Source organism: Nanorana parkeri, unplaced genomic scaffold (genome assembly GCF_000935625.1).
Source record: "Nanorana parkeri isolate BGI_ZX_2015 unplaced genomic scaffold, ASM93562v1 scaffold1197, whole genome shotgun sequence".
Taxonomy (NCBI): Eukaryota; Metazoa; Chordata; class Amphibia; order Anura; family Dicroglossidae; genus Nanorana; species Nanorana parkeri.
The window spans coordinates 38,162-63,769 of record NW_017307465.1 but is presented as its reverse complement, the minus strand read 5'-3'; the positions used below and the strand labels follow the sequence as shown (position 1 = coordinate 63,769).

Genomic DNA, 25,608 nt, shown 5'->3' with positions numbered 1-25,608 from the left:
AGTGCAGGAGTTAATGCTGTCCTGATCCTGCTGCATCACAGCATCCGATGTGTTTCAGGGACAGAAAGAGCTCCGTCCAATCAGCAGCCAGCCTGAGCTGCAAATCAGGAGGCGTCTTGCATCTCGTATTTGGGAATGTGTGCGTGGGTACCAGACATCCACAGCTGTCCTCACATCCTGAACTCTGGACCACGTGTGTGTGATGCAGGCTTGTATTAGCTGATGATGACCCTTGTCAATGACACTATCAGAGGGCCACAGTTAAGTGTCTCCCCCTTCTGGGGGGAAGGTAAGTCTTTGTATTCATAGCTCAGCGTGCAAAGGGGGGTAAGATAATCCTCCTCTTTGTGAATGTTGCCTGTGGTTCAATACTGTACTGAGTGTAACTGGATCACTGGTGCTGTCCATGTTCAGATCACTTGTGTTGTTATATAGTTGCTGAGTTTATTCAAATGAATCTTTCACAAAGGATAATACCTGTGTGCGAGTCCTTAGATGGAAGCTGCCGTACTCCTAGGCTATCTGCGAGTAAAGTAGTAGGCATCACATGACGGCAACTACCATGTGGCGTTTTTTCACACGCTTATTTCAATCAAGTAAGCGCAGGTAGAGTGTAGCACAATGTGTGGCATTGACGCAGCGCTAGCTGTATTTTTACATTGCATATACACAATAGAAAAATAAATAAATATTATGATTCTTTTTGCATGTTCACATCATAACTTTATCTCCTACCTGAATCTCAAACATTATTAATGTTGTTCTTATAAATGGCTGTGACCTGTACAGATGAATCTGTGACCGCTGTATGAATAGCTCTTTTACACAAAGTGTCTTGTGATCCACTAATCCCGGTCACACCGATTGTGATGGTTTTCTTTATTTTCTGTTATTATTATGCTGGCTACGTTTTCATACATGTTCCAGCCCCAGACTGTTATATAACTGACATTTGGTTTAATACTTCTTTTATTTCCTTCCCATACACAGCGATAAAATCTGCTATTATGTGGACCTTGGCTTCTTCTGATGAGTGACCCCGGCAGCCTTTCCTATGGAGTCCATCCAGGAGGTGAGAGCTGAATGACTGGATCTGGATATTTGTATATTATGATGTTTTATTATTGGTTTATTATGTTTTACTATATGTGCATTGTTGTATTGGAGCTTTGTTTATATTGACCTTTGTTTCGATTTCTCTGTTACATATACAACAAAGGTTGTGGTGGGGGTTTTTTGAAAAGAGGACTCGGATAATTAGAAAATGTTATACATTTATTAAATTCATTAAAAAGTTTTTTTCATAATGAAAATTAAAATCAATGCTCCTGCACAAACATGATTAATGAATCCCTAAATGTCTTGCATATAGATCATACAAAATTCATAATCCATTTCATAATGTCAATCATTTATCCATCATTATATTACATATACATTGTTGTACCGCTCCATTGATCACCAAATTTCTCTGTGTTTCCCAAAAGACAATTGTGGGTCAAAGCATTGACAGCTCTGATCATTTTCTGCTTAAATTAAGCAGCAAGCAAGAGGTGATACAACTGCTGCTAAGAGGAGTCACATGATTCTGAAGCACTGTGCCGCCAAGTCAAAGAAATACCTAGGCTTTTGATTGGTTGACTGTATAATTTAAAGCGGACCTTTACCCATATCTTTAAAATAACAACAAACACACCTTTAGAACTGTTTAGAACTGTTTAGTATTGACAATCTACAAACACCTACTTCTAGATAATTGCCGGCTTTGTATTCTTTGCATTCCTTATTTCCCTTTTCTTGTCGTCTTGTGACGGTGGCCATGTTTACTAAGAGTAGATTACTAGCTCTCCCTTTACTTCCTGGATTTCCGGCACATGTGACTAGGACATGTGACCATGCACATCATCTCAGGGGAGAAAAATGCCTTTCCCTGAGATCTCATGAGATTTCCCATCAATGATCTGCGGATGACAACGCAATCCCAGTGTGCATTGCTTTGTCAAAGTCATTTTGCCCTTTGAAAGCAGCAAGTGAATGCTATGCAAGTGTAAATATTTCATAATCACAGCATTTTACACCTGACATGTCTATGTTATTATTAATCATCATACATAGAGGGATGCATTGGTAGAATTTGATTTTTGAGAGTAAAGGTCAGCTTTAACTGGAGCTGATTACAATGAAACAATTATTGGACGAAGGGGCGGAGTTTTATGATGCAGGTGGCAAGGATTAAATTAAAGCGCTAGGGAGGGTAAACAGCAAACTAAGCCTGCCAGCATGCCTGTTCAGCTGGTTACAAGTGGCATTGACGCAGCGCTAGCTGTATTTTTACATTGCATATACACAATAGAAAAATAAATAAATATTATGATTCTTTTTGCATGTTCACATCATAACTTTATCTCCTACCTGAATCTCAAACATTATTAATGTTGTTCTTATAAATGGCTGTGACCTGTACAGATGAATCTGTGACCGCTGTATGAATAGCTCTTTTACACAAAGTGTCTTGTGATCCACTAATCCCGGTCACACCGATTGTGATGGTTTTCTTTATTTTCTGTTATTATTATGCTGGCTACGTTTTCATACATGTTCCAGCCCCAGACTGTTATATAACTGACATTTGGTTTAATACTTCTTTTATTTCCTTCCCATACACAGCGATAAAATCTGCTATTATGTGGACCTTGGCTTCTTCTGATGAGTGACCCCGGCAGCCTTTCCTATGGAGTCCATCCAGGAGGTGAGAGCTGAATGACTGGATCTGGATATTTGTATATTATGATGTTTTATTATTGGTTTATTATGTTTTACTATATGTGCATTGTTGTATTGGAGCTTTGTTTATATTGACCTTTGTTTCGATTTCTCTGTTACATATACAACAAAGGTTGTGGTGGGGGTTTTTTGAAAAGAGGACTCGGATAATTAGAAAATGTTATACATTTATTAAATTCATTAAAAAGTTTTTTTCATAATGAAAATTAAAATCAATGCTCCTGCACAAACATGATTAATGAATCCCTAAATGTCTTGCATATAGATCATACAAAATTCATAATCCATTTCATAATGTCAATCATTTATCCATCATTATATTACATATACATTGTTGTACCGCTCCATTGATCACCAAATTTCTCTGTGTTTCCCAAAAGACAATTGTGGGTCAAAGCATTGACAGCTCTGATCATTTTCTGCTTAAATTAAGCAGCAAGCAAGAGGTGATACAACTGCTGCTAAGAGGAGTCACATGATTCTGAAGCACTGTGCCGCCAAGTCAAAGAAATACCTAGGCTTTTGATTGGTTGACTGTATAATTTAAAGCGGACCTTTACCCATATCTTTAAAATAACAACAAACACACCTTTAGAACTGTTTAGAACTGTTTAGTATTGACAATCTACAAACACCTACTTCTAGATAATTGCCGGCTTTGTATTCTTTGCATTCCTTATTTCCCTTTTCTTGTCGTCTTGTGACGGTGGCCATGTTTACTAAGAGTAGATTACTAGCTCTCCCTTTACTTCCTGGATTTCCGGCACATGTGACTAGGACATGTGACCATGCACATCATCTCAGGGGAGAAAAATGCCTTTCCCTGAGATCTCATGAGATTTCCCATCAATGATCTGCGGATGACAACGCAATCCCAGTGTGCATTGCTTTGTCAAAGTCATTTTGCCCTTTGAAAGCAGCAAGTGAATGCTATGCAAGTGTAAATATTTCATAATCACAGCATTTTACACCTGACATGTCTATGTTATTATTAATCATCATACATAGAGGGATGCATTGGTAGAATTTGATTTTTGAGAGTAAAGGTCAGCTTTAACTGGAGCTGATTACAATGAAACAATTATTGGACGAAGGGGCGGAGTTTTATGATGCAGGTGGCAAGGATTAAATTAAAGCGCTAGGGAGGGTAAACAGCAAACTAAGCCTGCCAGCATGCCTGTTCAGCTGGTTACAAGGGCCGATTACAAGAAAATGTAATCATTGGATAAGGAAGCTGAGTTTTATGATGCAGAGGGCAGGGCTTAATGTAAACCTGGGCAGCACATTGGCTTAGTGGTTAGCACTTCTGCCTTACAACACTGGGGGCCCCTGATTTAGGTCAGCAGTATCTGCATGGAGTTTGCATGTCCTTCCTGTGCTTGTGTGGGTTTCCTCCGGGTACTCCAGTTTCCTCCCACACTCCAAGGACATGCTGGAAGGTTAAAGGAGAACTATGGGGTAAGTGTTTTTCCCCATAGTTCTCCTAAGGGTCACGGGAGGACATATACTAGCGTCCTTCCGTGACCCAAAGCTCAGTATATCGCGAGCTACAGCTTCTTCTGATGAGTGACCCCGTCGGTGCTTGTGTGGGTTTCCTCCGGGTACTCCGGTTTCCTCCTACACTCCAAGGACATGCTGGAAGGCAGCAGGGACGGATCCCGACATTACTGTCGAGATCCACCCAGCTGCGTTTGTGACAGCTGGCTCTGCTCGCCAGCTGTACCCGCCCCCTCCCCATCCGTTCCGCCAGTCAGCACTGAAGGATCGGAGAGGGGAGAGGAGGAATCCCTGCAGGAAGCCGTGAGTGACAGTCACTGCTCTCTGTAGGGACATGATCGAGAAGTGAGCGAGTGACGGTATGCGTTCGCTCACTTCCCGATCTATTGAGCTGACGTGTGACAGTTTCATTGTCGCAGGTCGGCTAGAACTATGAGGTTGAGTAAAAATCACTCACCTCGTAGTTCTCCTTTTAATTGTCTCCTGTCTAAATTGGCCCTGTGTGTACAAAAGGGACCTTTATATTGGTAAGCTCCTTGTGGGCAGGTACTGATGTGATAAAAAAACAAAAATAAATCGCTAGGGAGGAAAAACCGCAAACTAAGCCTGCCACCACAAGGTGTCTGTGCATACATCTTTCTTACTCACTCGCTGCCAGTGCCATTGTCTGAACAGCCGATTACAAGAAAACATAATTATTGGATGAGGGGACAGAGTTTTATGATGCAGAGGGCAGGGCTTAATGGAAACCGCTAGGGAGAAAACCAGCGAGCTAAGCCTGCCACCACAAGGTGTCTGTTCATACCTCTTACTTACTCATGCGCTGCCAGTGTCCGAGAAGCCCATTGCAATTGGCAAGAACTGTCGTGGGGCACAGGGGTGCTTGCTCACCCCTGCGCAAATTTGGTATTAATGAAACAGTGAGAACTTAAATAGAAATCCACTGAAATGTCTGGATTTAGTTTGCTGATATTATGTGGCCTTGTCAAGTCAGGACCCATCAGTAAACAATAGGCAGAACTAAAATCCAGCAGTGAAACATAAGAAAACAGCGTACTTCAAAATTCAATATATTGCTTTAGAATTTGATTTGCAATGGATATTTAATCAGATCTCTGAGGACATTGCAAAGTACCCTGTATTGTTTTCCAGCATTCTAAAGACCTAGCCTAAATCCAGATGCTTTTTCCTGCCACTAGATGTCAGTCTGATGGCCAGCATCTTTCAGCCTACTTTCTTTTGTCCTAGACCTTTCCCAGGCTGTGACTGGATAGTGAAAGAAGAAGCAGCAGCACAGAGATGAGATCATTTCTATGTCACTCTGCTTTCTCCTCCTCTCACCATGCTTCTTGACAGCACATGAACTGACTTTTGTGCTGCTTCTTCCTCTCACACTCCAGCCCTGCTCTACAGGGACTGCAGGAGGTGTCTGATATCAGATTAAATGCAGGTACTTACACTGCTTACATTTAAAGGGTTAGTATTATTACATATTAAACCCTTGTTATTGAACCCTTGTGTGTTTTTGCATATATTTACTGCTAGCAAGCTGTAGATCTATGCAAAAAAAAAAAATGTTTAAAAAGGGTTTAAACTTACCTGTGTCTTCGCCGTGCGCTCCCGTCCGAATATCTGGAGAGTCGCAAAGGATCTTGGGTGGGCGCATGCGCATTTCAGATGTTTGGCCGGGAGACAAGGAGAGACCCAAGGTAAGTCTATGGAGCAGTGTGCTCCCGCACAGACTCCGTGGGACAGGAAGAGAAGAAGAGGACAGAGGAGTCAGCGCTGGATCAGAGACCCGCACCAGCGCTGGAGAGAAGGCTGAAAAGGACAGTAAAGAAGATGATCGGAATAAGAGACATCATTTAAGGTAAGGGGAGAAAAAAACTTTGACTTTAATGTCACTTTAAGGAAATGTTTTTAATAACCCTTGCAATGGGGCTACCCCGCACTGCAAGTGTTAAGTGCTTGTTTGTGTCTAGGTTAAAAAAAAAAAATTATACTCCTTCTTAGCCAGTCCTGCCATGTCTCTCACCCTCCCCTGTAGCGGTCTAAGGTCCTAAAAATCCTCACGTCTATACACTGTGTATAGATGTGAGCTAAGACCTCTATGATTATCTTTATGATTAAGCCCGGAGAGTGAAACACATGTGGGAGTTTCTCTCACTATATTTATATGGTTCATGCTGTTTTTTGGACTAAAGTTTGGATTAATTCGGAGGATATATTGAGTGCGGCTCTTTTTGGATGAATATAATACATAGATGGTTACAATATCCACAATCATAAATGCATAACTTAAAAAACATAATGTTTCTATAACTGGTAGTAAAATTATTTGATTCGTACTTTAGATGCTGGCATGAAATAAGGAGAATACTGGACAATAATTTGTAAAGTAAAACAATCTGGTAAGAGAAAAATAAGATCTTTGTACTTACCATAAAAATATTTTCTCCATTGAGGGACACAGGGTTCTACAATAGTATATGACATGTATTGTCCTGCCGCCTATAGTACTTTTGGAACCTGGCAAAACAAAACGCATTAATCCAGCGCCTGTATAACCCAACCTCAAATCGTCATGCCTCGGTTTTGTACACAGAACCATCAATGGACTCAAAAAATGTTTTACGGAAAGTACAAAAAATTTATTTTCTTTATTGTCCGTTGAGGGAACAGGGATTGTAGAATAGTCTATGACATGTGGGATGTCCAAAAGCATTTCAACTGAGGGGTGGGCAAGCCACTAGGAAAACCAACAGATGTGTAATTTTACCAGAATCCATACCTGAATAAAGACTTGATGAATAATAATTTATCAAATATAGAAAAGAGAAGACATCTAGGATCAACATAGTGTTTTAGACCAACTAGGTAACAGTCGGAAGCAAAGATGAGGTATTTTAACCCTTGCCTTAGGACAAGTGAGGTGCATAATATGAGTTTCTAGCCAGGAAGTGCTTGTAAAGACCTGATGGGTTCACTGAAAACCTCCATCCCATGCTGGTCTGCCTGCCTCCCGGAGCACTTCTGGTGATTCGAGCAGCTGCCGCTTATCATACTATTGCCTAGGCATGCCATGGGCTCCTCCTCCTGGCTCCCCATTGGCTCTCCTGCATTTGGCAATTTACCTGCAGCTCAGTGTCCTGTTGCCTGGCAATGCCCTCTGACTCCTGCCTTGATTGGTCCTTCCTTTTTAAGGTGCCTGATTTAAATCTCACTGACCCTGCACCTGATTTGTGTTATAGGTTTAGCCACATGCCTAACTTGCTGCCATTACTTGTATCTGATCTTTTGTTCTCCTGTGTACCGACGCTTTTTATTGGCCACATTTCTGTCTGCTCCCTGGATCAGCCCCCATATCTGTTTACTTTCCACTCCTCTGCCTGCTGCCTGGACTGACCTTTCGTCTACTGATCATGTTTCTGAGTGCCACCTGGACTGACCCTCTGGCTGTTTTTCTTTTTAACATGATTCTATTATCACATTATAATTCTACTTTTACAGCATAAAAACAAAAAAGTACAGGTACATAAGTCCTACCATTGCTAGCTGTGCTACCTAACTGGAAACATAGCTTTTGTGTAATAAATCCTGGTGCAGCCAAGTACTGGTAGGTCTGTTTGCTTTAAGGGAACATGGGATGCTGTAGGTAAATCTACGCTTGCCTACTATTTTCTTTGACCACTCGTCACTGAGTGCATGCATTACAGTAATCTCTAAAGGAGACAGGAATGTATATGAGAGCTCTCTAAACAGAAATTAAAAAGGGGAGAGTGTAAGATATCTACCTCCTTTTTCCATAAGGATTCTCCAAGGCTCTGCCCTCTGACCCCTTCTTTTCTCTCTTTACACCTCCTCTCTTGGTCAGTTGATAACCTTGCATGACCTGCAATACCATCTCTATACAGCTCAGCTCTTAAGCGTCCTTGCACTAATTTTCTAACTGATATATCAGTTTGGATGTCACAACACTTCTTAAAATTCAGTTTTAACAAATATTTCTTGCCACCCATGCACCTTCACCTGATCTTTCCATTGTGATTGATAGAACAACTATCCTTGCATCCCCCATGCCATGGTGCTAGGATGTAATCCTGGACTCTGACCTCACCTTTTAGTCCCACATCCAATCACTATCCAAATCTTGCCACTTTTCACCTCCATAACATCTCCAAAATATGCCCTTTCCTAACCAATGAAACCACAAAGCTGCTCATCCACTCACTTGTCATCTCCTATCTCAATTATTACAACTCCCTCCTCATTAGACATGTGCGATTTCATTTCGAAATCTCGGAAATTTGGATGTATCCGAATACCGAATTACAGATGTAACGAATGCAAACGAATCCGAATTTCCGTCCATCTGTTTACTTTCAAACTGAATGTCATTTTGCGGCGAGTTTTCGTCAGGTTCGTGCGGCGGGACTTTTTTATTTTGTCGGCGGGCGTCGTGCATCGTGATTGACGCTGGATTACATCGATGGAGCCGTTTTTTGTTTTGTTTTGTTTTACTTAAAAGAATAGTCAAAAATTGTCTCTGTTTTTTTTTAATTAAAGGATTTTATCAAAAGTCTGGACTTTTTAATAACTATTTGATTTAACCCTTTAGTGAATGGGTAGGGGTACAAGTACCCCTTACTCATTCACATGGGGGGGCGGCACCCCAATGCAAATAAGCCCCCTTGCCCGCAGACCCCCACAACCACCGGGTCAGGGTTGTGGGGAAGAGGCCCTTGTCCCCATCGGCATGGGGACACCCTCCCAATGCCGAGGGCACGTGGCCTGGTAAGGTGCAGGGAGGGGGGCGCTCGATTGCCGCCCCCCCCCATTTCCTGCCCTGCAGGACCAGTGTTTGGATAAAGGGTCTGGTAGGAATGTTTTCCACCCCCCCCCCATTTTCTGGGGGGCTGGGGTTCCCCCTTAAAATTCCTACCAGACCTAAAGGGCCTGGTATGGATTTTGGGGGAACTCCACGCTCTTCCTCTTCTGCAGACATTTTTTCTAATGTAATTTTGCTGCAACAAAATCTCGTCCAACAAATGAAATTTCGTCCAGACTACCGCTAACGAATTTTGTTGAATCCGAACCCCGAAATCAATTGAATTTCGGACCCGTATCCCGAAAAAGGAAATAACTCAAAATTCAGAATCAAAACAAAACTAATTTTTTGCCAGTGCACATGTCTACTCCTCATTGGGCTACCTCTACATAAGCTATCATTAAAAACAACCTCTTGCAAAGCAATCCACAACTCTGCCCCCAGCTAGATCTCCAACCTCATCTCAAAGTATCGCCCTAACCATCCTCTCCACTCCTCACAAAACCTACTGCTCTCTAGCTCCCTCGTCAACTTCTCCCATGCTCACCTCCACGACTTCTCTAGAGTCCCTCCCATCCTCTGAAACTCCATAACCCAACCTGTTTTGAAATAGATCCCTGAAAACGAATTTCTCCAGGGTAACCTATCACATTACTACCTCATCAGAAATTAGTAAACTAAACGTGAGATTGTAGTCCATCACGGGAGCGTGTTTGGAGTGGTGGCTACTTTCCATCACATACAGGGACCATGGGGAACAAAAGTAGCTACCCTCCAGACGGAAGTGCCAACAGTGTCAGCACCAATTTAGAGATGATTTGAGGATCTACAGCCGAGTGATACACAAATGAGATCCATTTTTATTAATAGTTGAGTACTTGAATTCATTTTTAAGATTTAACTCAGGTTTTTAGTGTCACTTTAAATTGTAATACAAACAGGCAAACAAAAATAGCATGGATTCCTTCCCATCCTTCTGCTATTAATACCCGAAATTGTTTGAGAAATGTGCTAGCTATATTTATTCCTGCCAGAGTATAAAATATATGATTCTAGGAATCGGTATATTTTTGACTGCCATGAGCAGAATCCATCACAGAGAAATCGGGGTTAGGAATCTGCTTAGGAGCATAAGTAAAAGAAGGTGAGGGATCAGTGTTACTAAGGCTTCTGAGCTCACAATATCCTACTAAGGTGGATGGACAGTGGGATAGTAGAGAATGCTGTTTGCTGACCTTTCAAGAAGGCATAGAAAAAAATAGTAAATTCTGCTGCCTTATAAAACAAGGACACATGTCCAAGACAAGGACTCTCAATGCACAAGTGAAAAGAAAATTATCTGGGCAAATGAGAATTGTGTCAAAACGAATAGCAGAGAGGTGAGTCACTGCTACCTCTCTGCTATCTTCAGCTGTCGGATACGGGATCGCTATTTAGCGAACCCGTATCTGAATGTAAAGGCTTCATTCTTTCATTCATGAAAGAAAGAAAGAAGCTTTTAAAAAAGCTTAACTATTTCATTAATGAATGTCTCAATAGTGAGGCATTAATTAATGACTGGAACTGCTGAGAATTTACAGTTACCAGCTTTATTTACCAGAATTTACATTTACCAGTTACCAGCATTACAGAGGCTAATATAACTCAGCACGTACAGTGTACGTGGCCAGTCATATAGCCACTTTGTGACGGGACGTACACTGTACGTCTCCCGTCACGAAGGGGTTAAAGAAGCAGGCTGGAGAAGTATTCTTCTCAGTAGGATGGAAGGGATAGTCCTCAATATCAGGGGGGAAAAACAGCATTATTATTGGGAACTATGGAAGAAGAGTTTGCCAATTTTCCCATAGATTCCCACAAGTTAAAGTGACAATAAACCCTCAGATTTGTTTTAACATAAAACAATACTGTAATGTGTGCCTTACTGTAATCCATGGTTGTTTACCTTCTCTTTGCTGCTCTTCCTTTTAAATCTGTATCTCTTCTCATGCTGGGGGAGAACTTCCATTTGCAGCTGAGTGCCTCTCCCTGTAGTGCTGGCTCAGGTTGTGAACCTGCACACAGACACCATGTATCCATTTCAGAGACAAGGCAGTCTGCTGCAAAACAGAAGTTCTGCCTAGCATGAGAAGAGATACAGATTTAAAAGGAAGAGCAGCAAAGAGAAGGGAAACAACCATGGATTACAGTAAGGCACACATTACAGTATTGTTTTATGTTAACAAATCTGAGGGTTTAATGTCACTTTAACAATGAGAGGGAATATGATGTAACCAAGGTAACATTTCTTTTCTGCAGGAAACTACTAGGGTGTAGAAGACTTACTCTATTCAGTGAAAATATGTAAGTTATTCCACTGAGGAGAATAAAAAGAATAGAAGGCATTAGGGGTAACATCGTGTTTTGTTTCATAGTAAGAAATACAATTTACTGAAGTAGTGGAAAATTATCCCTATAGATTAGGAAATCTCTACAGAGAGGGATTGGGCTTGAAGAGAATGAAGAATCATAGGGAGTACAAATCTAATGATAGGAAAGAACTGTCACCACAGAAAGGATTCCAGGAGTGGAAAAGCACCAACAAGGATGGATTTCTATTAGGGCACAAATAATGCTGGCCATAAAAAGGCATGATGGAGTGTAAGAATGTCTCTACCCTTGAAGGTCGAGTAAATTAAATGCATCAATGTATCATCAGCTTCCCTGCCATGGAGCCAAAGCACTCTACACATGTGGATGGACATCCGGCCCAACTCTTTCCCACTGAATCCAAATTACTAATAAAACAAATTGCTGGCATTAGGCTATAAAGAACTCCAGGGGAATTGTTTCTTAACTCTTGCAGTGGGGCTACTCCGGAACTGCAAGGGTTAAGTGCTCATTTTTGTCTAGATACAAAAATAAAAAAAGTTATACTTTTAGACCGGTCCTTCCAGCGTCTCTTCCCCTCTGCTGCAGCTGCCTAAGGTCTCTGAGTCATCACGTTCTACACTGAGTGGCCAGATTATTATGACCACCCCATCAGTACTTTGTTGGGCTACGAGATGACTTCGTTGGGCCTCGTGACTCTAGGAGATGTTGAAAGGTGATGCAAGGAATCTGACACTGCACTGTTGCCCTTCTGTTGTCTTGTACCAGTCTTGCCATTCTCCGTTCTGCCCTAACATTGACTAGTCGCTGACGGCCACAATTTGCACGTTCAGACCCAGATTTTCGGCTGACAGTCCAGTCTTTAAACACTTTAACAATGAGCCCCTCTTGAACATGTAACGAATTCTGCTGTTTTGCTGATACTCGCCCCATGGCTCCGAGAGCCAACAATCATCCCCGTTCAAAGGCTGTTAAATCGCGTTGTTTCCCCGTATCTTCAGAAAAAAATCACTTCTACTGTCGTGGTAAACAACCTGCTTCCCTATTTATAATGGTCTGGCCCTCTAGCAACTTCAGCGCAAAATTATAACTAATTTGCCTACAAACGTCAGGTGGTCATAATAATCTGGCCACTCAGTGTATATGCAGTGTATAAGGCGTGAAGACGCCAAGGGACATTCCATCGCTACACCATAGGAGGACAGAGGCTGGTGGGAGCGTTGTAGGAGCCAGCCAGTAGCCCCACTGCAAGGGTTAAACATTTTCCCTGGAGTTCTTCTTTAAAAAGACATTGCTAACCGCAATTTGAAATGTGATATTCCCCAACCTCTTGCAAACAAACAGGTATTCTCTTTTATAAGTTAGTAGAGTCAGAAGCATGCATTGTAATTATTTGCTTTTTAACAATGAAACACACACCTAGACCAGCACCAAATAGAGCTCTCCTTACGATCAGAGGACAATAAAGGCTGCCCCGTTTCAGACCAGGGATACCGTGCACTGCATGGAACATAGAAAAAACAAACACCGGACGCCTTTTCCTGGTGCAATGAAACCTTTTATTCAGTTAAAACATAGAAAAATACATATGTACTCACATGGAGAGCAAGGGTAAACTCATCAATTGACATTTGTCCTTAGTGACTGTCCTAATAAGGACGTGAATAAGAGGACAATCCAGAGGATCCGTTGATCGGCAAAATCACACAAACACAGCTAAATGCGTTTTCGGGACACAACCCATTCTCTTCAGAGTTAGCTAGCAGTACTGCCCATTACACCCATTAATAAATTACAGCTACAGCTTTAGGTCCACTTTAGAAAGCTCAGGGAAGCATGCAGTTGTAAGTTTACTTCACAGACCTTCAACAACAGCTTCTAATATGTTTTCTCACATTTGTTTTACAGAGAGAAGAGATTCGCAAACACAACGGTCTGTACACAGAAATTCTACAAATTCTTAGCGTATTACAGTGGATACTCACCTTTTTATTACTGGGTATGTTCCTATTGCCTTTCCTTACCGCTACTACCGCTGCAGAAATGCAGCCCTGAAGCCCAGCTCCACCTAAAAACTTTCCTGTTAAAGTAACTTAAAGGGTTTCTAAACCCTCACATTTTTTTGCATATATCTACTGCTAGATATATATATATCTACTGCTCAACATGAAAATCCTCATTATATTCAATGGTGCCTGTTCACAGCTGAGCGGCCTTCATCCGCCTGGTGTAGGCCCCCTATTTTTAATATTTTTAATACATAGAAATTGTTGGTGTCCAAGAAAAAAAGCTTAAAAGTGTGAAGGGGACTTAAGCTTTACAGAAAATAAATTTGGCACTGAATCTAATTTTATGCAATATATATATATATGTATATAGACCCTGCGAGTCCCCAAAATGTTGATGTTTTATGACAAAGTGTGACAATCTAATAAATTGAATAAGGATTTAAGAGTCTACTTCATGTGTGCTAGTGATTATCTGACCTTTACTTTGGAGTTCCACACGGCGCCATCCGTCATCACTACAACCACCACTATCTTGCAAGGCCACAACGCTCTATGGAGTGCAGGTGACTCACAACACTTTTGACTAGAGGAAGGGTACAAACCGCCATTGGGTTTTTATTGCTGTATATCCCCTTCTCATTACTTCCTGCTCTAGAAAGAGGAAGTGAGAGGAAGTGAGAGGAATTCTCATGAAAGTCACATCTCCAAATTTTGCTAGAAAACATTTTGTCTGGGGTTCCACCTAAAGCACTGATGTATCTAGATGTTTGTCCTACTCTTTCAGATTCTTCTTTCATATTAATATGTTCTATGGTATTGCCAGGTCCTGTTTGCGTACTTCTAATCACATGGATTGTGTATAGCCAGCTATGGCTCCTGATTGCCATCTACATCATTTGGATGATCTCTGATTGGAAAACACCAGAAAGAGGTTAGTAGGAAATGTACTATGCCTTTTTATTTTAGTATCTCTCTTAGACCCTGTTGTCAGACCATTCATTTCAATAACAATCTTCCCATAGGGTTATATGTGCATTTTTATGCATTTTTGTATGATGTTTACCTGTGTAGACATGCAGAAGCCCTGAAGCTGCTGGGCACGCCATCTTGGATGTAATGTCAGCAGACTCAGAGCTGTCACTCAACTGACACTCTGAATTATTTATCTTTGCTTCTTCCCCATCTGCTACATTAAAAATCATCTGGGTAGGTGAGGGGAGGGGTGTAGGAGGTGGGCCAGCACAGAGAGTTATTAGACACACCCAGAAGAGGAGATGACTATGGTGTACAAGAAGGTACGGGGCTGGGCTATGGAATTGACTCGCCTGAAGTAGTCAAATTTTCTATCAAGTTCAGAGGCACATTGCAAGTGAAATAAAATGCATGGAAAGGAACACCACTGCAAATACATATAAAACACTTGCTTTTTCTGTGCTTTTACCTTCTATATTTAAGTTGGTGACAGGAATTCTTTAATAACTGAAACGGTCTCCAGGAAAGCACTAGAGAATTAATCTAACTTTTAATTATTAGAGGAGAGCTCCACTAATTTTTTATAGTAAACATTTTTGGAATTAGCAGCTGCAAATGGCAGGTCCATAGCATTTAACTGCAGGAACTATTCCCATAGAAGTCAATAGGAGCACATGAAAACGCATGATACATACATGGTTTCTGGGACCCTCCCCTAGCAACAGCCCTTAAAAATTCAGAAGGAGTAAAAACATCCTTGTTAAAGTGGACCTTTACTCCCTTCGACCAATAATCACATCAGCATGCAGCTCCCAATGCTGATAAAAACCATCTTGCATTCATTAGCTGAACAAACATACGGTATATTTTTATTTTACTTACAGTTTTCTCTTTTTATGACTACTTCCTGGTCCACTTTGGCACAAATGATGTAATTGTGTCCAAGCTTTGCATTTCAGCCCCGATGCTGGCGACGTACACTGTACGTCGTCAGTCACGAAGGGGTTAATCTTACGAGATCTCAGGGAAAGGCATTTTCCTCCACTGAGATGTGCATGGTCATGTGCTGGTCACATGTGCCAGAGTTACAGGAAGTAAAGGGAGATCTTGTAACCTGCCCTTAGTTAAAATCGCCACTGTCAGAAGACTGGAGAAGAACATATAAAATAAGATATGCAGATATAAAAATCCAGCAATTATCTAGAAGTATGTGTTTGGGGATTGTCATTTCTAAAGGTGCCTTTGTTTTTATTTTGAAGATATGGGTAAAGTTCATCTTTAAAGGAAGAACAGGGGTGGGGAACACAGCCAGGAACTATGGTGAAGAAACTTCAAGTGACAGTCCCCAAGAGATATGAAGTCCATTGAATGACTCCGCTCACCAATGCATGTCTATAACTGTCCTTTCCAGTGGCCTGCTTTCAGTAACACTATGCTTAGAGCATTGTGATGCAGGAAATAAAACCCAAAAGCTTTTATGAGCATTCTAAGTGGTTTGTTTATAAAACTTTCACCCAGCCATATGCTGAACAAATGCCATTAACGTAACATTCCTGTCACAAGATGGAACCGAGCAGCATAGGAATTTCCGCTGGAAGGGTGCCGACAGTGTCAACCACTGTGCAAATTTTGGCCGTTCATCAGGAACCGGCCAAAATTCATACCCTGTGTATCCTACTTAAGTGTAATTTGTGATATTTGTATGCAGATTTTAGCAACGGCTTTAATTGTTGTTTGTTTGTATTACAGGTGGGAGACGATCCGTTTGGATGAGTAGATGGTCCGTGTGGAAATATTTTAGAGATTATTTCCCCATAAAGGTAGCTTAGAGCCTTGGTTCTCAACTGGTGGGTCATGACCCAAAAGTTGGTCACAACCCCACGTTCACTGGATCACTGCATGCCTTCCACTTTTCTAGGTGAAAGGCTCCCAGCCTCCCCCTAGCGCAGCACTGTCAGTTCTTGCACCGAGCAGCTATTCAAAATATGCTGCCCATCGCCGTTTGTTGGCTTGAGGTGGGGTTGGCTGGTGGTATGGCCAGGAGGGAGCTCCATCCATACATGCATTGCTTACAGCTCCCTCACCTGTCCTGTAGAGGTGACTGGACCGAATTGACGTCACATTCTGGCTCCTGGCACCTCTATGGGCACGCATGGGAGCTGTACAAACAATGCACATATGGATGGAGCTCTGTCACAGCACAGCAGCCCACACTGGACCCCAGCTTGGGGATCCATTTCAGTTCTCGTAAGGTAGGGAGACTGGGTGGATCTTAAAAAAAATAATTACATTTTTTTTGGAGTGTATATGTCTGTGATTGTGTGTGTCTGTCAGTGTTTTTGAGGGTCGTTCACACTAGTACAGTGTGTTAATTGCACAGTCCTATGCGATTAGCGCACTGTACCACGCAATTGCACCTACCGTGCGTTCTGTTGTGGGAGGTGCATTGCATTGCCATTCATTTGAATGGCACCCAAAACGCACCTCACACCCACAGTTTGCCTGCACTGGAACATGCGGTACCGCAATGCTTTGCGTTCCATTGCAGTGCGTCTTGAGTGACGACTTAATGACCGAGGACAAATGTAGGTCCTGAGGTTACACAGGTTGAGAACCACTGGGTTAGAGGAAGTTGGTTTTGATTAATTTGATAGCTATTTTTAAATCGTATTATTAGAAGTAGGCTTCTGAGGCTTCCGAGCTGTAGCTCGCGTTATACTGAGCTTAGGGTGACGAAAGGATGCTAGTTTGTGTCCTCCCGTTACCCTAAGGAGAACTATGGGGAAAAGCCTAACACCATAGTTCTCCTTTAAGCCACGTGCATGCATTTTTAAAGAATAAGTTCACCTTTTGCAAAAATTAAAGAAATGCATAAGTCCTATATTTTAAAAATATATGCATTTGGTTAATAATTGCATTCAAGCCTGGAAAGCATTACAATTGTGATCACTCAATCACAGCTGCAAAGCTCAGACTTCAGGACATTCTCATCCAGGCAGATCTCGTACTGAGGTACGGAGTTTGTTAGGGCTAGTTCACACCAAGAGTGTTCCAGGAGCAAAGCAGAGCAGTTACAGACCGGATCAAAACTGCGTCCAATGTATTCCAATGGTATTTTGGGCTCTAGTTCACACCGCAGCGTTCAGTTCATGTAAAAAAACTGAAGCAAGACCTATTTTACCTGCTCTGGAACGCATGCAAGCTCATCAAAAATGCATGCGAACGCACTGAAAGCCCATTTTAAACTAAAATAAAAAATGTTCGGTTTTTTTTTTTAAACGGCGCTGAACGCGGCAAAACACACTGAACTGCGTGTGCAGATACTCATGGAGATCTGGTCTGCATTTGGTGTGAACAAGCCCTTAGGAGAGATGGGGAAGGACGGCTGGACTTCAATCTGCATTAAATCACCTCATACAGCGTCCAGCCGTCCTTGCTATAGGTAGAATTGTCCATATTCGCACATCTACCTAGAACAAGGACGGCTGGACGCTGTATGAGGTGATTTAATGCAGATTGAAGTCCAGCCCCTTCTCTATTAACTGAAACTCTATACCTGAGTATGCAGCTCCGCCTGGATGAGAATGTCCTGAAATCTGAGCTTTGCAGTTGTGATCGAGTGATCACAATTGCAAGCCTTTCCAGACTTGAATGCAAATATTAAAGAAATGCATATTTTATATCTATCTATATAGATAGATAGATAGATAGATAGATAATTATTAATAATTATGCATTTCTTTCATTTTTGCAAAAGGAGAACTTATCCTTTAAGATTTAACTCCTGAGTTTAGTGTTACTTTTATTGTTGTAAACTGTTCTCTTTTTCCTCTTTCAGCTCCATAAAACTGTAGATCTAGACCCAAGACACAATTACATAATTGGATATCATCCTCATGGCATCATGAGCATTGGAGCGTTCTGTAACTTTGGCACAGACAGTACTGGATTTTCCGAGGTTTTTCCCAACTTGAGGCCACATCTCACCACATTAGCTGGAAATTTTAAGGTGCCTTTATACAGAGATTACCTTCTCGCTGCAGGTAAGTGCGTCTGTGTGTGTGGTATGGGAGGGGTTATAAAATAAGCCCCGGGTGCAGAGGCTAAATGTGGACTTGGGATGACAAAACGAGGTTGCATGTTCCCCATAGAATATTACTAATAAAATCAATGATTTTCGAGTTGGAAGTGATAGTTGGTTATAAGGGCTTGTTCACACCAAGCGTGGAGCAGATCCAGAGCAGAGCAGGTGCAGACCGGATCAAAACTGCGTCCAATGTATTCCTATGGTATTTTGAGCTCCAGTTCACATCGCAGCGTGCAGATCCAGAGCAGGTGAAAAAACTGCGGCAAGCCCTATTTTACCTGCTCTGGATCTGCTCTGGAACGCATCAAAAACGCGGCACAACCCACTGCACTGCGTGTGCAGAAACCTGACTGGATCTGCTCTGCATTTGGTGTGAACAAGGCCTAAGTGTTCAGGGAAAACGAATATAACACTGACGTATTATAAATATGGAGAAAAATACTCAGTTCTAGATTTTCCATTCATGAGTGGCAGATAACAACATTGGGCATTAGCCAAAGTGATTCAACTGGGGGAATGTGAAGGAGAATGTGAAGACAAATGTGTTTTACAAATACGCCTCTATATAATTCAACCACAAGTGACGACTAGCACAGGCGTAGGCAACTTTCACACTCCTGCTGTCGTGAAACTACAAAGGCCTCTGCCTCTGGGAGACATACCAGTGGTTGTCAGTCTTGCAATGTCTCATGGGACTTGTAGTCCCACAGCAGCTGGACTGCCAAGGTTGCCTACCCCTGCAGTAGCATTTACTCTTGACCATTTTTAGTTTGAACATGCAACACTACCATATGTATCTGAAAGTATGTCTTCTTCACCTTTTTGATAACTAAATAATGACTTTGTAATCAATCAACAGTCTTGGTCTGTGATAAGCTTGTTGATAACCTTGATGTTTGATACTACGTTCTTTTATTTTTGCATGAAGAAAAAAATATCAAAGAGGTTCTAATATTTTGCTGTTGAATCTATTGCAGGAATGTGCTCAGTGACCCATTCATCCATTGACTATCTCCTGTCCAGCAATGGCTCTGGCAATGCAGTGGTAATTGTTGTGGGTGGGTCAGCAGAGGCATTAAATTGTACCAGGAATCAGCATGTGCTCACACTGAAGAAACGGAAGGGATTCATAAGGAAGGCCCTAACTAATGGGTAACAATTTGCAACATTTGCATGTAGAGCTCATTCACACAGCCACAGAGAGCTGTACAGGGTGTGTTTATGCATCTGGGAGGTGAACGGAAATCATAGGTCTTTTGTACAGCCATGGCCAGCAGCCTGTAAAAAAATCAATGACAAGCTGACAGATGCAGCAGCTTCCTGCAAATCCAAGCCCATACAGGGATGGATGCATGGCTCTGCATGCAGCCTGTCTGCATGGAACACCTGTGACTCCCAGGCACCTCCGGGGCTCATAAACTCACGCATGTATGGCCCTCTGTGTCCATACTCATGACATATTTTGTAGTCGCTTATAGAGCAGTATTTGTCCTATGCAGTAATAGAATGATCATTTCCTGTCATAGTATTTCATTAATTATAGGTATTTATAGTGCACCGACAATTTACACAGCACATTCACATCAGTCCCTGCCCTCAAGGAGCTTACAATCTACAGTCCCTATTGCACACACATACATGGCCAATTTACCTTCCAGCATGTCTTTGGAGTTTGGGAGCAAACCCACACAAGCACATGGAGAACATGCACACTCCTTGCAGATAGTATCCTGACCAGGATTTGAACTGGGGATACCCAGTGTTGTAAATCAGTGGTGCTAACCATTAAGCCACTGACAATATCTATTATATAGAGGCAGAAAAATAATAAAGCTGAACTATGCAGATGTATAAGACACACATTGGTGCAGCTCTGTAATCAATTAAGTACCTGAATTTAACCTGGTATCTCCCCCTTGCATCCCTGTACAGCAGGGCTGGAATGTGAGAGGAAGAAGCAGTACAAGGAAGCATGCTAATAGGAGAGAGAGCAGAATGACAGAGAAATGAGCTCATCACTGTGCTGTTTCTCTTTTCACTGTCTTGTCACAGGCTGGGGTTCTGCTTTAACAATGACAATTTCTTGGTGACAAAACAAAATAGTGTCAGACAGATAAATAAGTCAAATGTTGATGGGAGGCTGAAACTACTGAAATGTTTGTGCCAAGGACAACTGGCTTAACCAGGGAAACAATGTTTCTCTTGTAAGCAAGGATTAGGTTGCATGCAGGGTTACATGTCTATGAGTGTTTGAATATTGGGAGATTGGGAACAAATTTTAATCTTTCGTCATATTGCACAAATAATCAATGTACGGCAAGTGTTGGGCCCCTTTCACACGGGCTGATCAGGAGTGGATCCATGTACAGATCCTCTCCTGATCAGCGGGGTATGGATCGGATGTCACCGCTGTGATATCCGTGATTGTACAGTGTTTTTCTCCATCTTGCAAAAAAATCAAACTGCTTGACCCCCTGTGTGTCTATGGGGAATCTGATGTAAACAGACATGTGCCCTTTTTACATCAGATTACCCCCGATCTGGCACGATCTGGTCCGTCGAAATGGAACACTGTTCTGTCTGTTTTTTTCGGGCCTAGCTGGAACCAGGGGTAGCTGGGTGTAAACTGACACTTGTCTGTTTACACATGTCTGCCTATAGACTTGCATTGGGCATATGATCAGGCTCGCCTAAAAAACTGTCAGGCAGACCCGATCGGAGCGGCTGTCTGAAAGGGGCCTTGGGGTGCTCACAAATGGCTACAAGAAGTATTTTTTGTGGTTATTAATAAAGAGCTCCAAGCAATGCTTACAAAGGCTCTATGACCTTGTAAGCTTTGCTTGGACAAACTTGGAATCATTTCCTTGATTACAATGTGAGGGGGCTGAGCGGAGAAGCAGAACAGGTTTTTTTAACATGCCTGATCATTCAATCCCTGCCACAAATAAAAAGCGGTCAAACCGTCACCTTATGTTATGGGTGTCCATAGAGTTTTTCTTGGAACGGTTTTGTTGTGTAAGTAACATAATACATTGCTTTACAGTGCCTTCTTGGTTCCCGTGTATGCCTTTGGGGAAAATGAGGTTCTTCAGCAATATTACTTTGAGCCTGGGAGCTGGAAAAGGAAGCTCCAGGCATTATTTCAACAATGGATTGGTTTTGCTCCCTGCATTTTCTTTGGGCAAGGGATCTTTTCCAGTTCTTCCAAAGGAATAATGCCACTACGAAGAGCCATCAACACCGTGGGTTAGTGCCAATTAACATAAGAATGACATGTCCGCAGACTTTTCTTACTTTTTATATTTATATTAGTCCTAGAGTATAAGCTTTTTATAAAATATGATACATCTACTGTAAGCTGTGCTAATGACTTTATAAGTCACTTTTTTTTTTAAGAGTTGGGTTACTCAAAACTGTTCTTGGCAAGTGCTGTAAAATTAGACTAATGGTTTATTATATTTCTATGGAATGCCAATGATTAGATCTCTATGCATCAATTCCTAGGTCTGAACAGCTGCCATGGCCATTAAGAGCCGAGGGTTAATTTGTAGAAATATCCCAAATGAGTGATAACACCAACAATTCCAAAGAATGGTAGATCACTCCTGCCACTGATTTCTCAAGTAATTTAGGAAGGTAGCAGGTGAAACCACCTGTAACAGGAATATCACTCTTGGGTCAACTTAGCATCTCAGGTATATTCATTAGACCCTGTGTCAACTTGCTTTGATGGGCAAATACAGCCTGCTCGTGACATCGGTTTAAGGCACTTTCGAGATCATTCAGATTCAACGTTTATTGCAGGTGCAGTTGACCTGGATTTAACCTGCCTCAATGGCTTGTGCATTTTTATAGACTTGTGTGGGTGAGGTGAACAAAAGCCTGTTCACACTGGCCTTTAAAGTGACTATGAAAAAGCTATTGACAGTTATAAAGTGCAGTAACACATACCTGCAGCAGCTTTTATTTCCTGCCCCCCTGCTACAGCCGGACCACTTTGATAAAGCAGAGCTCCAACATTTTTTATTTTTTGTTGGTAAAGTTTCAGAGACACTTTAAAGAGACAATGTCACCTTGCCCATTCAAGGCAAGTAACAGTGTCTTGCAATGGGGACCCCAAGCCAAGCTATGCTTATTTCACCAGCAATCCCATGCTGATTCTTCCTCCATTTCAGTCACATGTGAACTGTGTATGAAGGTCATTATTACTGCATACACATGTCTAGTAAAAGGCTGGGTGTATCACAAGGTGTGTCTCTTGCATAAAATATCATTAATAGCTTGTGTGTCTATTAGTCAGATTGATTGTGCTAATCTGGAATTTTAATTTTCTTGCCCATTTAGGACAAAATGATCGTGTTTTGCGAAGGGAACCCCCCAACCCACTTATACTACCCTTGCCAGCGATTCCCCCACCCGCCGATTCCTCCTCCATTGGAGCTTACACTAATTTGAGAGGTGATCTCACTCCCTCTGTCATGTGACGGTAGTCAGACCTAGCAATTGGTTGCTAGACTTCAGGACTGTCACCTCAGAGGATGTCACATGCTCCCCCATACCTGGTATCACCGTGTATTTTTCTGGTTGCCACAGGGTAATAATCAGTGGTGGAGTGCTGATAAGATATCCTTGGGTTGAGGGCTAAGGTTAGTGGGGATGTCACTCCTTCTGTCATGTAACAGTGCTCAGGCTTAGCTTGCCATTGATCCCCCACTGATTCTTCCTCCATTGGAGCCGACACTAAGGTACCTGGTGATGTCACTCACTATTTTATGTGACAATGCTCGGGCCTAGCAATTGATTGTTAGCCTTGAGCATGGTCACATCGAAGGAAGTCACATGCTCCCATATACTTGGAGCCAGAGTGAATTTTCAGTGGATGCCACAGAGGAATGAGCAGCGCTAGAGTGCTGACAAGATATCAGTAAGTCGGGGACCCCTTTGCAATGACACTGTCCCCTTTGTCCTGAATGGCTCTGCAAGTTTGCAAGTGCATGATCAAATACATATATTTCATTTTCATTTTTTGCGCTTGCATACTGAAGTAGAATAAACAGAGGATCGATAAAAGGCAGATCTTCAAGAAGTAGGTTTATTCAGTAGGCCGGGAACACGCAGCAATTCAGGCGGGTTCAAATAATATAGGCTCACAGGCCCCTTTTAATAGGGATTTAAACAGTAGAACCATCTGTGTTACCTTGAATTATCCCCAAAAATCAGATAATAATGTACTATACTTGCATTTGGTCATGCCAAGAACATTAGATGGGTCTTCTTGTCTTAATAAGACTCCCACTCATCAAGGTTAGAAGACAGCTGTCTTGGGATTGGACCTATTGTCAAAAAACTATTTTATAACTTTTTTGTCTTTTGAACACTAGTTACCTTAAACTATAAGGCCTAACTTTTCTACATGAACTCTAGTTACCTCCATCTACAAAGCCTTAATGTCCTTCATAAACACTAGTTACCTTGGCCTACAAAGCTAAATGTTCCACATGTCGCTTATTCATATAACTAATTATATGTGCATTATTCCGATCCACAGGGATAGGTCGGTTCCGGATAACTGTAGTTACTCGTTGCTTGAGAGTTAATAAGATAGAGAAAGTTCTCTCTCAGGTCTGCTCCTATGCTCAGTTGCCGGGTACAATAGCCAGTCTGCTATTGCAATTTGAAATAGCCAATAGCAGGCTGGCTATTGCGTCACATTGTTTACATTCTGCTGCCAACTGTGGAATCTCGCCGCGGTCGACAGCAGAATGTAAACAAAAGAATTTAGTTAACAACAAAATAAATTTTAGTTGCTAACAACAACCTTTTTTGGAGTGCACCAAGCAACTGACAGTTCTTTAGAACGCATCAAGCCACCAGCTACATAGTTACATAGTATTTGAGGTTGAATAAAGACATTAGTCCATCAAGTCCAACCTATTAGGATCTCATTCTAGGAGTACCTGTACCCCTGTATATTACGGTCCCTTAAGAAATCGTCCAAAAGTTTCTTGAACATATATATATATTTTTTTTCCGGTTGCTTGAATGCCGGATAATGGGGAGTTTACTGTATATATGATGTTTCCACTATATAATTGTGCACTATATAAATGCAGGACTTATAAGTTCACTTTCTCATTATTATCTACAATGCATTGCTAATATAAAAGTAGAGGATTCATCTTAAATTTATTTTATTATATATGACATTTCTCTGTAAGGCTAAAACTTTAATTAAAGGAGAACTATGGGGTTAAGTCTTTTCCCCATAGTTCTCCTTAGGGTAACGGGAGGACACAAACTAGCGTCCTCCCGTCACCCTAGGCTCTGTATAGCGCGAGCTGTAGCTCGCGGTATACTGAGATGCCGCAGTATACCGCGAGCAGCAGCTCACGGTATACTAAGAGGCCGCAGCTGAAGCGGATCCCGACAATTGTGCCGGGATCCGCCCAGCTGCGTGACTGACAGCTGGCTCTGCCTATCTAAAGGCAGAGCCAGCTGTACCGGCCCCCTCCCCCGTCCGTTCCGCCAGTCAGCGCTGGCGGATCGGAGCGGGGGGAATCCAGCCCCTCCCCTGTCACGGCAGAGAGCCGTGACAGGATCGAGAGGTGAGCGAATGCCGGTATGTGTTCGCTCCCCTCCCGATCTACTGAGCCGGCCTGTGACAGTCTCATTGTCACGGGTCGGCTAGAACTATGAGGTGAGTGAAAAGCATCATAGTGTGTATGCTGATTAATATCATTACTACATGCACGTGCCTTTCAAATGGAGCCTCGGTGTATCACAAGGTGTGTCTCTTGGATAAAATCTCATTAATAGCTGACTTGTCTGCTGCTTGGATTGACTGTCCTAAACTGAATTTTTAATTTGCTTGCAGTAGGTAAACCCATCCCTGTGCCTAGGATGAAGAATCCTTCTGAGCAGCAAGTGGATGCTTATCATACTATCTATATAGACTGTCTGCAGGAGATTTTTAATGCACACAAAGAGCGCTTTGGTCTACAGCAGACTGACTCTCTGTTGGTGGTATGAAAACAGTGTCTAGCAGAACTACTGGACCAAAT

At 42.1% G+C, this 25,608-nt stretch overlaps 1 protein-coding gene across 2 annotated transcripts; it reads left to right on the top strand.

Annotated features, from left to right (window-relative positions):
- On the top strand, positions 1 to 25,608 carry LOC108796935 (diacylglycerol O-acyltransferase 2-like). Of its 2 annotated transcripts, XM_018568496.1 has the most exons (9): positions 1 to 289; positions 991 to 1,072; positions 13,388 to 13,478; positions 14,312 to 14,419; positions 16,210 to 16,280; positions 18,299 to 18,503; positions 19,525 to 19,699; positions 21,591 to 21,793; positions 25,422 to 25,608. In XM_018568496.1, the coding sequence occupies exons 2-9, from the start codon at positions 1,055 to 1,057 to the stop codon at positions 25,574 to 25,576; spliced, it is 1,026 nt and encodes a 341-aa protein (XP_018423998.1). In that variant the 5' UTR covers positions 1 to 289; positions 991 to 1,054; the 3' UTR covers positions 25,577 to 25,608. The 2 variants fall into 2 exon arrangements, with proteins under 2 accessions (XP_018423998.1, XP_018423997.1); XM_018568495.1 differs by lacking the exons at positions 1 to 289; positions 991 to 1,072 and adding an exon at positions 2,672 to 2,749.